Source organism: Montipora capricornis, chromosome 2 (genome assembly GCF_036669925.1).
Source record: "Montipora capricornis isolate CH-2021 chromosome 2, ASM3666992v2, whole genome shotgun sequence".
Taxonomy (NCBI): Eukaryota; Metazoa; Cnidaria; class Anthozoa; order Scleractinia; family Acroporidae; genus Montipora; species Montipora capricornis.
The window spans coordinates 18,924,292-18,936,791 of NC_090884.1; the positions used below are offsets into that span (position 1 = coordinate 18,924,292).

The 12,500-nt window shown below is 40.8% G+C and overlaps 1 protein-coding gene across 1 annotated transcript in view; it reads right to left on the reverse strand.

Annotated features, from left to right (window-relative positions):
- LOC138039004 (IQ domain-containing protein H-like) overlaps positions 1-12,500 on the reverse strand; it is a 182,280-nt gene that overhangs the window by 90,447 nt on the left and 79,333 nt on the right. The window contains exons 18-19 of the mRNA XM_068885137.1: positions 1,189-1,255; positions 920-1,026 (exon numbers count right to left, since the gene is read on the reverse strand). Of these exons, the coding sequence (XP_068741238.1) occupies positions 920-1,026; positions 1,189-1,255 (174 nt within the window). The remainder of the gene's footprint in view (positions 1-919; positions 1,027-1,188; positions 1,256-12,500) is intronic.

Below are 12,500 nucleotides of genomic sequence, written 5' to 3' on the forward strand. Positions count from 1 at the left end.
CGGAAAGTCGATCTCCTCGAAATATCGCAGACTTATGTAGAATTTTGTCCAAATTTGTCGAAATTCGACGAAATTCACTATCATTACTTTTGCACAGTACTGTAATGTCGAAGGTCATTTAATGAGCGGCACAACTCAAGCTGATAAAGGTTTACGACAGTACGTTTCCACAATGGAGGCCTTGGAATCCATACTTTCCTGTTTGAACTATAAATCATGTTTGCTTAAAGTTAAAAGAAGCAATAGTCTATTTATGTGTTACACGTCCGACCATGTACGCACTGTGTACCTATTTTTATCATAGATTTAATTTATTTTAAACTATGTATTGTATGTACTTTAACATGTTGCATTGTGAAAAATAAACGAATTACTTCACCAACAACTTCCTTTTGTAAGGCTTCCACAAACCATTGAAGCTCTTCCCTGTTCACATCTAGCTCCACAGATGAAATTGGAGTAATGGCACAATATATTTTAAAGCAAACCATTAAGCAACTTAAGATTGCCAATATTAGCTATCTGTGAGCCTTGAAAAACGCCACTGTCTTTGAAGTTCACAACAAGTTGTTTTCTGTTCAACGACTAAATCTCGAAATCTCGACAGTCTTTGCAAAGAGTCTCAAACTGTTCTTAATATTACAATCATTTTGGTGTGAACAATGGTTTTGAGTCTCAGATTTTACCATTCGTCATCCCTGATATAATCACTTTACCAAGACTCTAGACTCTGGGTGATTGCCCATGTGTATATATGTATATCTCCTTCAAAGGAAATGTTTAAAATATCAAATTTGCAAGTGTCAACATAGCAAGTGGAGGGCCATTAGAAATCATGTTTCCCAATACAAAGGTTGTGCAAGTATGACATGTTGTAATTCCATAATTATTACCTGTAAACTAAGTTACTTGATGTTACCTTTGCTCGCGTTTTGAATCGTCTAAGTTGAAGTTTTCTTGTCTCTTTCAGCTGTTTTCGCACCATGGATATCTTGCAGCTCATAATCCATGATATTGCAATAACACCTTCAAATGACATAGCAAAAATACTCAGATAAAAAATGAAGGAATCATCCCAGTGCAAGTGTCAAACATAAAATACCATTTGGTAACATTTGACCAAACAGATAAATAAAGAAAGTATGCAACAACTTTTCTTCAAATTGCATAATATTATTGCTTTCTGACCTGCTGCCCATTTCCGTTTGCGATACTGAAGGTAAGCTGAACGGTCCTTGTACCTTCGCCATGTAGACTGTAAAAAACGGGCAAAGAGATCAACAACAGTCTAACTTCAAGTTCAAATGTAGTCCTAATTGGTGTCAAAGATATTTAAAAATGATAACATGAAAAAACACACAAAAATTATGCACAGTAAAGCTCAAAAGTAAGTTACCACCCTTGCGCGCGACACGATTCATGTCACCCGCTGCAGGAATCACGCCGTGTGCTGCAGGAATCATGTCACGCAATGGTAAAAAATCTGTAAGTGCAGAAAAGTGTTTAAAACTTTAACTGTGGAAGGTGTTTGTGAAAGGCCAATTTTCGAAGAAGACTTGCCTGTAATAAATTGCAGTACCTTCGTACGTAAAAACATTGTGGCGATTCCCGAAAAAAACAAACTTTGTTATCAAGCACATTACAATGTTTACAAAGCTTCGTTCGCCAATCAACAAACCATGAATCATGAGCGCTTTGTAAGGGAAGTAAGTTTTCATATCATTTAGACATTTCAAGATAACAATAACCCTTGGTTTGACGTAGATTCCCACACAATTTAACAAATCAAAAATCGTCTTAGCTAACTCACACACTTGCAGAGAGAAAATTTATACGCGAAATCGATTGATTTCGAGTAACACAGTTCTTTGTGTATACCAGAAATTTCTTTCTCTCGTTCTCGGAAACCTGGTGAAAGTTTCGATCAATTCTTGGCTGCCCTTCGCAAGCTTGCTGCCACTTGTCAATTCGGCACCTTAGAAGACGAAATGTTACGCAACCGCATTGTTACTGGTTAACGAGACCACGGTCATCGCGAACGACTTCTTCGAGATACCACACTAACTGTTGAAAAAGCTATCGACACTTGTCGTACAAACGAAATGGCAGCAAATCAGAGACACAAGATGGAATAGTTGGATAATGTCCACTATACGCGCCAACAGAAGAAGCACGATGCCTGCGTGGATCCACGCAAGACCCCTCGCTCTGCACAGAAATGCAAATACTGCGGAGATATTCATGTGGCTGGAAACTGTCCGGCGTATGGTCAAACTTGTACCAAATGCAAGAAGAAAAATCATCTTGCAAAAGTCTGTCAGTCCAGTTTGAAGCAAACTGAAAGGAAATCCAATCCCGGAGCAAGAAAGTCCAAGCCAACACGAGACGCACCACAACGCGTACGCCAAATGGAAGAAGATAATGCTACAGGTGAGCTAAGCAGTGATGGCAGCATCTATACTGTTTGGGCCACCAAATGTACGAAGAATTATGCTGTGGAAATCTATGTAGCAGCCAGTAAATAAGACGAAGCAATTTCTTTAAAATTCCAGATTGACACAGGAGCATCCTGCAGCACTATGACGCTTGAAGATTTCAAGAAAATTACAGATGAAAAGCCTCAGCCTATCAACACTAAGCTCAAGCTGTATGACAACTCCGTGATACACCCTATTGGCAGCACTACACTTAACTGCACACCTGATGGCGTAAGAAAAAAAGTCCACTTCGAGATCGTGGAACACTTGATGTGCCCACTTCATTGTTATCAGGAAAAGCCTCTGAAGCCTTGAAGCTGCTCCACTTCAATGAAGAATGTCTCCTGCACGTTAACCCTTGCTATGATCAGTCCCTTGACAAAGAGCAAATTCAGCAAGAATACCATGATGTCTTCTCTGGTCTTGGAAAATTACCTGGCAGTTACCACATCGAGATGGACCCAAACACCAAACCAGTGCAAGAAAACCCAAGATGTGTACCAATTCCAGTTAAGAATGAGCTTAAAAGCAAGATCAAATAGCTTGAGTCCATGAGTGTCCTTTCTAAGGTCACAAAGCCAACCCCCTGGATCAGCAATATCGTGGTCATGAGAACCACCAAACAAACTGAGGATATGCCTCGATCCTAATTATGCATCTGAACAAAGGTGTCATCAGAAACCATTACCCTACTCCCACCATAGAGGATTTTGCTCCCAAGCTCACTAAGGCCAAAGTCTTTTCTGTCGTTGACGCCAAAGATAGGTTCCTGCAGGTAGTTTTGGATGAATCCTCTAGTTTCTCAACCGCATTCTGGACCCCGTTTGGCAGGTATAGGTGGCTTTGTATGCCCTTCGGAATCAAATCCGCACCAGAAGAATTTCAAAGAAGGCTTGATGAATGCCTCGAGGGTCTAATGATGACGTGATAGTATTTGGCTCTGGGGAATCCATTGAAGAGGCAACCGTGTCTCATGACCGTACTTTCAAAGCACTCCTTAATAGATGCCACGAACGAGGCCTAAAGCTGAACAAGAAGAAACTATGCTTCAAGCTCAGCGAAGTAGGTTACATTTGCCACATACTAGGAGCAAACGGTCTACAAGCTGACATTGAGAAGATCAAAGCAGTGCTTGAGATGCCTAGCCCAACACACGTACATGGAATTTAACGTCTCATTGGAGTAGTCATTTACCTGTCCAAGTTCCTCCCACAGCTGAGCACTGTCTGTGAACCTCTACGTCGCCTAACAGACAGCAACTCCGTTTTTGATTGGTTACCTCAGCATGAAGATGCCTTCGTCAGGATTAATGAACTGATCACTCAAACACCTGTCTTACATTACTTTGATGTTAACAAAGAAGTCACAATAGGCTAGTTTCAAATTGTGCAGCAACAAAAGAACAGAGTCGAGGTTCAAGGGAATAATTTGCATTTTCCTTTGTTTTGAACAATACAATATGCTAATTATTCCCCTGAACCTCGACACTGTTCTTTTGTTGCTGCACAATTCGAAACTAGCCTATTGAATGCGACAGCTCAGATGTTGGCCTGGGTGCTGTCCTCACTCGAAATGGACACCCTGCAGCTTATGCGTTGCAAGAACTCACCCAAACCGAGCGCAATTATGCCCAGATCGAAAAGGAATGTTTGGCTATCGTCTTCGCCGCTGAGCGATTTGAACACTACATTCTGGGCATTGAAGTCCTTTCAGACTACAAACCACTGATGACAATCTTCGCCAAACCAATCCTAACGAGTCCCAAGCGCCTGCAAAGGATGCAACTTAGACTACAGAAGTACCCTCTGAAAGTGACATACAAGCCTGGTCCTCAAATGTTTATCAGTGATACACTCTTTCGAGCCGCTCTACCAGTATGTTGTGCAAAGGAAGATACACCTGACTGCGTAATCTTTCAAATCTGTCAAGAAGAAAAGTATCCGTCAAGAAGTCGAAGAAACAGACCAAGAAGAAGCGATCTTTGTGACAGACCAATGACTTGAGCAAATACGCCATGAGACCAGCAAAGACCTGTCACTTCGAACTCTGATGACGCTGATTAAGAGAGGATGGCCAGACGACAAACATGAACCCCCCTTTGCGTACGACAATATTGGCCGTACAGGGATGAATTGGCTACTCAGAATGGCTTAGTGCTCAGTGGAACAAGAATCGTCATTCCACATGCCACGAGAACCGAAATGACAGCTCGTGCCCACTGCTCTCACCTAGGGATCCAGTACACTATCAGCACTGTGAGAGACATAATGTACTGGCCAAGGATGACTGCTGACTTAACACAAGTAGTACAAAGGTGTGAAACGTGCCAGCAGAGCAAACCTGCTCTTCCAAAGGAGCCGTTGATGAAGTATCCAATTCCAAAAACTAAATTAAAGAACTGAACACTTTATCCACCACCAACCTCGTTGATCAATTGAAGCAAGTATTTGCTGTTCATGGAATTCCAGTCACCTTGATCTCAGATAATGGCCCTAACTATGCTTCTGAAGAATTCAGCTTGTTTGCTAAAGCCTGGGATTTTCAGCATCTCACCTCCAGCCCACATTATCCAAACACGAATGGAAAAGCTGAATCAGCAGTGAAGATCATGAAGTCCATTATCACGAAAGCCAACAACCAAGGAGACGATAAGTGGAAAGCCATCTTAGAGTGGAGAAACTCTCCCACACCGTCCCAAGGCACTTCCCCAGTTCAACGTCTCATGTCCCGGAGAACAAGATCCTTCTTGCCCTGTATGGAATCTCTGTACAAACCCGAAGTCCAGTCCACAGTTGCAGCTCAAGTGATGATGAAACGTAAACTTGCTAAATGTTACCATGACGTCAATGCCAAACCATTACCTAGTCTTCTCATTGGACAACCAGTACGAGTCAAAGTGCACCCACAAAAACCTGACAGTGATTGGAAAGCTGGTGTTATTCTGGAGAATGTTGCCCCTGGAAGTTATTTAGTAGAGGTGAATGGCCGCAAATACCGCCGAAATCGCATCCATTTGCGAGACCAGTCAACCATACCAGACTCAGACCAGTCACCCATGTTAGATGCAAGTCACTCTCAGCTAGCTGCTGAACAAACTGAACCAGCCCAAGGTACAGATCCTTCTAATAGCCACTGTCCAACCAAAGCTAAAGGTTGCAGCAGTCAGTCAGCCCCTGCTCAGCCACCAGGTCCTGCTGACCTGGCAAAGCCGTCTCCCAGCAAGCAAGTGATGCGCACCAGATCAGGATGAGTCATCAAACCAAACACGCTATTAAAGGACTTTGTGCATTGACACATGTTTGAAGGACAATGTAAATAAGACTGTTGTATCAGACAACATTCTGTTATTGAGAGTTCATAAGCCTTATTTACATGAAAAAAAAAAGACACTTACGTTTTCCCTTAAAACTCGTTTTGTTCTCAGTTTCATTTATTTCCTATTACTTTAGTCTTATTAGAAGTATAGATTTCGTTCTCCTTAGGAAAAGGGATGTTGTGTAATGTCACGTGACTACATCCGGCTCATTGAAATAAATGTTGTTGCTTGCCATGTGCTCGTAGTGAACGCGTACCACATAACAGCGTGTGCCAAAAAATGTTCTTAAAATTCTTGAGATTGAGGTACACACATGGAAACTCAACATGCTCGTTGATTGAGTTCTCTTCCTTATTAGAATACCATGCTTCCAAAAACAACCGCTGGTTCCATTGGGAACACATGAGAAGAATTGACACATTTTCAAAATCAAAGCTGTGGCCAGTTTTTTAGGAACGCTGGGCCAGTTGAGAGTTTTTGTCAAAACACGTGGTTTAACCATTGAATATCTTTGAGCCTATTCATGTATCAATAGCAGACACAGTTTTATCGAGCTGGTTTACTCTGTAACAATGGACAGTAGTAGATAGGCGAATGGTCATGTCAACTACACATGTTCGGGATGCATAAACACACCAAGTTAGTTGTAATAACCTAAGATATTAATGAATTCAGTAAAGCGCCTAAAGTCAAAGAGCTCAGCAACACCTGCAAAGAATCAACAAGCTTTACCAATTCCTGCCCCCAACCCAGCTATACAGGTATGTGCGGCCCCAAAGGGTATGGGTTTTTAGCCGTTTTGGTCGGAAATAGGGTATACTTTGTGCCCTCAAACCTTGAATTGGGTATGTTTTTTAGAAGAAGGTACTTCTTCATCATTAGGTGGTACATGTAAGGCCATCAACAAAAGTTTTTCTTAAATTATCACGCCACCTGTGTAACAGATTGCCACGTGCTCCCGTCGCTCGCCGGGCTTCTGGGGTGTTTTGAACTGAAGCAGCCAGTCATTTTTCCAAACAATTAACTATTTTATTATCAGAACGTTGCATTACATAAAAATCAAAAAGAAAAATGATTATTTACACGATGAGTGGTTAACATAATGCACAGCATCAAAACAGCGGTAAAAAAATTTCCACAAAAATCAGAGTCAATCAATGGCACTTGGAAAGGTTTAAGTTATGAAAACTTGGCCAGATCATGGGATCCTAATATTTGACACCAGATAGCAAGGGCTTTGATTTCGGTGTTAAGTTTCATTGCTTCGCCTAAGAAAAGCAGCAATTCCAGAGTAACTGGCACTTTAATTCCTCCACCTTTTTTCCATCAACCTTTTGGATCATTCAGTGGCTTTCCTGTAACAATGCTGTGAGGTAAGAAAAAAAACTTATTTGTAAGATCTGAGATTTTAAATATTCAGCAAGACAACACCCTGCGGGAAACAAAAAAGATATACAACGAAGGTTTACATACCACTTTAAGATAATCAATGGTCTCTTGAAAAGCCAGAGAGAGGCTACGAGTTCTCATTGCAGATGTCCAAGCTGCCCTCTGTTTTTGCAAAGCTTGAATGCTCCACGTTTTAATCCGATCTTGCTTTTAACTTCAAATTCCTCCCCAATCATCATCACAGTTCACATCAAACAAGCACTCTTGGTATACTTCCACTATGCGCGTATGATAACTTTGAATTCATTGCTGTCTTCTCTTGAGAGGGGTGGTGCAGACGAATGTTCATGCATGGAATTGAAGGGAGATTTTAGGTCTTGAGCTGGGGTGGTACAAAATGTGGAACCCAAAACTGGAGGCCCAGCTGGACCTCCTTCTGGACCCCACTAGAGAGAAAAAAGAAAACAACAGATGGTTTTCACAGTGACGTCATCAAATTCTCAAATCAAAATCGCAAGGTCTTCTGAGTTTCAATCCAAAAAAGGTTGAAGATGACCTGCAGTAGAAATAAATCTCTTTTCTCAAGGTTCCAGTTCCATGACGTCTTTTGTTTCTAAAATACAGCATTTCAAGTACCGCCTTTCAAGTGCTTTCATCGTGTGAACTTCAGGTGCTTTTGTTGATTACCGGCAGCCATGTTGGTGGACCACATGGCGAATCCATACAAACATATTAAGTGGCTATTACATGTTAAAACGTTTACCTGAAACTTATGTGCACTGACAATGCGAAGCAATTTTGAGCAGCTGCTATTGCACCGTGTCCACACAAAAGGTCAAAACTTGTTCGGGAATGTTGAAACTGGTCTCGAAATATTGTTAGTTGCAGTTTCTAATTGGCTTACGCGTTATAGCATGACAAGACCGAGCGAGACCAGTTTCATGGAAGTGGTGTTACAAGGTAAAGTACAAAGTGGTTCTATTTTCTGAAAATTCTCTCGCCACGGAAGTTCAACAAAGTTTCATGAAACCTACCATGTCACACCGTGCAACACATTCTAAAACTATTGCAAAGAAGTGTCAGCTAAAAGTTTCAACAGCGGCTTAAAGTTGTGTGAATTAAACGCTTCAACAAATAACTCAGAAACTATGTACTGCACAGAATTCAAGAAGTGGTTAAAGATTTGTATCCTACCACATTTCAAGTTCATGGCCTTTTTCATTGAATGTTTTATTGGGGGTAGCAGGTCATAGCAAATGCAATGAGACGCAAGTTCCCACCATCTCAACGCTTGGGTGCAACAACATTTTCTTTTTTGTGGTTACATTTAGACTACGGAGAGGAACTGGAAGTCAAATTTTCTCTTCTTTGAGTAGAAGATCACGGCCTCGAGGAACGAGATTGTTCAGGTTGAATATCACGTTTGCGGTAAACGTGATGCTTAATCTCCCTATTCATGGCTATACTATGTTTGCCAGAACTATGAAATAAAATCTTACTGATTCGTGTAACCATGATACAAAAACCTTCGTGCCTCTTGATGTTTTTATTTCCACATCAAAGTTTTATCAACAGTACTCATAGTATAGAGTAACATATGAAAATGTAGTGGTTTCTTTAAGTTTTTGCATGGTTGTTGAAGTACTTTCGTTCGACCTTCAGAAGGCCTGGCTACCTGGCTAGTAGATCATGACAATGTTCACAAAACCTCCTACCACGTTTACATGTGTGTGTTGTGAAGTTTTAGGTCCTTAAATAAAAATCAACCTGAAGAAACTGACAAAATGTGTAGACAAAGGAACCTTCTAAGTTTCTGTTTTATTTACGATCGTTTGCGAAGTTGTTAAAGCCAATGAAGCGTTCTCATCAGAGTTTGCACAAACACGTGAAACCCAAATGTTTATAATCTTACATAAAACAACATAAACATAATTTGAAAAGTTGATGGCGAAGAAGCTAAAAGTTTAGCTGGATAATAAGTGAGGCTATGATCCTCACAGTTATGAACGCAATTTTTGCAATTGCGTAAAGAAGCCTGAAAAATTCAAGACTTCAACAGGGTTTAAACCTGTGACCTTGCGATATGTGTGCGTCACACATATCTGTGTCCCTGCGATATGTGTGCGATATGTGTGCGTGAATCTTGGAGGGCCTGAGATCCACTCCATTTATCGTTGGCGCAACTATCACCGCACAGAGTTAGATGGTGGCATGATCCCTCAAGCAGATAGTCTCCTTCGCAGCCGTTATTAGGGTCATCATGCAACGCTCCTCCCTACTAACGGCTGCTCACGAGAGAGACACATTCCTTTCCCTAAAATTGACCAGTAAGAAACACGCTTCCATATTCTGGAAACCTGGTCCAAGTCCCTCTCCATTACTTCAGAGCAAACATGGTGGAGCCATCTCCTTCTTTTTCAAAAGTGCGTGAACAATTCAAGTTTAGCGAGTTAAACAAGCATCAAAAAGAAGCGATTATATCTGCAGTGCTGAAGAAAAAGGACATATTTGTTAGTTTACCGACTAGCTTTGGAAAATCTGTCATTTTTCAAGCTCTACCTATGGTATTTGACGGCTTCACTGGCGAGTCTGGCCACATTGTGATTGTTGTTTCGCCTTTGCTTTCCCTGATTAAGGATCAAACCGAACGCTTACGACAGGTAGGAATATCCTGCGTAAGTCTGAGCGACGCGAGTACGCAGGGAGAAATCGATCTCGTTGAAGGAGGATTTTATTCGGTTGTTTATGCAACGCCAGATAAGTGTAGCGGAGAACAATAACGTGCATTCTATTGGTTCTCAAAAACAAAGGGAAAGGAATATGTCTCTCTCGTGAGCAGCCGTTAGTTAGGAGGAGCGTTGCGTGACGACCCTGATAACGGCTGCGAAGGAGACTATCAAGCAGATGACGTAGAAGAAAAGAAAATTAAATAAGACTTACCTGAAAGTCGAAGTTTGATTGGGATTCTTCTATGTCATCTTGGGCTTGAGGGATCAGGTGCCCACCCAGGTATTGGCCCTCCCTATGTTAACTTGTGGTGATAATACTGGCCATACTCTTTGAAGACTGAAGTACCCATGCACACTGCAATCTCACCTGATCCCTCAAGCCCAAGATGACGTAGAAGAATTCCAATCAAACTTCGACTTCCAGGTAAGCCTTGTTTAATTTTTAGTTTTTGTGCATCAAGAATGTGTTCCCTTAAGATTGAGAAGAGTTTGTGTGGCTACAAATGCATTTTGTTTTATTAGCTGTGTTTATTTTATGCAAACAGCACAAAAATGATGGGAAAACGTTGGGCCTTCTTGCAAAGAGGGCAAGTGCAGAACAGTACAAAGCCTGTGGATTGCTAACAGTTGCAGATCAACTAAAGTTGAGCACTCTAATCAATGCTGCTACAGATGATGACCGATCAACTGGCTTTGAAATCACCACAATCAAACCAAAGCCGTTGAAAGTGCGGTTGAATGAAATAAGTGAAACGCCGAGAAGAATCTATAAGACCAAGTAAGTAATTGTCAGAAATGTATCTTATTATTCACGATAGGAACAAGCTAGCTAGCTGTTAAACCGATTTCATTCACTGATGATATTACCTGTAAAGCAGTCTTTTTTGACATGAAGGTTTTAATGCAGCTAAGCCCCTAGTCATTTCACTTCCAATATGAAAACGCTAATGGTGCTAACAAGAAGCTTGTGTTTGCGTTAACCAGCAGGGTCCGGGTGCTCCTATAACATTATTTTTTCCCGTAAGTTTTTCAATAAATCAATGTGTGAATGGTTGGTTTATGGTTATGGTAAGCAATTCAATGAATTTAAATTCCAGAAACTAAAGATTGAAATCCGTTTTCTAATTACTACGAGAAAAGCAATCAGAGCAGCTCTTGGCATTTCCAAGACTGTTGACAGTTTATTTCATTCCACTGTTGCAGTTGACACGTTTCATTGATCTTTCATTGTAAGCTAAAATGTCATCAATGGGAACTAATATAAGATTGCTCTTTCTCAATGATGTTTTTTTACATTTACCATTTATAGTAATTTGATTCCAACCATTCATGGGAATCGCAATATAACAAGAAACTGATGGGTTTCCCTTCATGGGAAATGGCAATTTCCCAATAAAAGTAAATTAACCCACTGACTCCTGGGGGTTCCCGATTGATGAGTAAAATCGTCTGGCGTTAGACAGAGTAAAATAGTAAGTATGGCTGGTTTATGCCAGTATAGGGGTGAATGGGGTAATGGGTTTTCCAGTGAGTGATTTTAATAACCTGAATGTTAAAACAACAAAAAAACATCAATGTTATGTTGACTACCATCAATGTTTAATAATCAGTTCACATACATGTTACATTATAATAAAACCATTAGTGGCAAGTTAGCACTAACCATGTGTGGAATTTGTATATTAACATAACTGTGATATTTTGCAAAGGAAACATTAATGGTAAGTGTCCAACTTTTAAATTGATGTTATTTTTTCGTGGAAATTTGCAAAAGCCCAATTAATTTCACATTAATGATTTTTTGCAATTTTTTCCTGTGACGTACAGACATAGATGAGTGGAAAGAAGGCATTAAGAATGCAAGGCGTTTAGCAAGGTTAGTTGAAATGGCACCTGATAGCGAAGCCAGTAATCATGGAACATCCCCTGTTCTGGTGCAGTGGTGAGAGCACTCGCCTCCCACCAATGTGGCCTGGGTTCGATTCCCAGACTTGGCGCCATATTTCTACTCTACAGGTACGCCGGTTTCCCCCTGATTTGCGTTAATTGTTAAGTTTAGTTTACAGTGTCCCCAATTATAGCGCTTGAGCGATAGAATGACTAGACACTGAAATAAAGTTCCTTTCCTTTCCTTTCCTTTTTCACCATCCAGACAAAGATAGCTGCGTCAGCCATGAGTCACCACTCCCGAAACAGGAGGTGAAATACATAAAGCAATCCTCATATCTCTCTTAAATGAGGATCCACAATTACCCCATGACAGGTACTTACTTACTTTAAAATGCTAGGAAAGCCTTGTTGGCATGAATTGAATTTATTTATTTTTCTAACTGCATGTAGGGTATGTATAATAAATACAATATATTTATATCCTCATGCTTTACCTTTTTAGACTGGTGAGAGTTCGTCAAGAATATCATCACCGAGCAAGTATGATTGCTGGTAGCAGGAAAAGATGCCCCAAAAGCACAGGAGTTGCTTTGTTTGATGATTACGCTGTTGTAGACAGACACAGTCAGTCTTCATCAACAGTCTCACTCGCATCGTGCATGCAGGCAGCCATGCAAGACTATGCGTGCCCTGTGACCT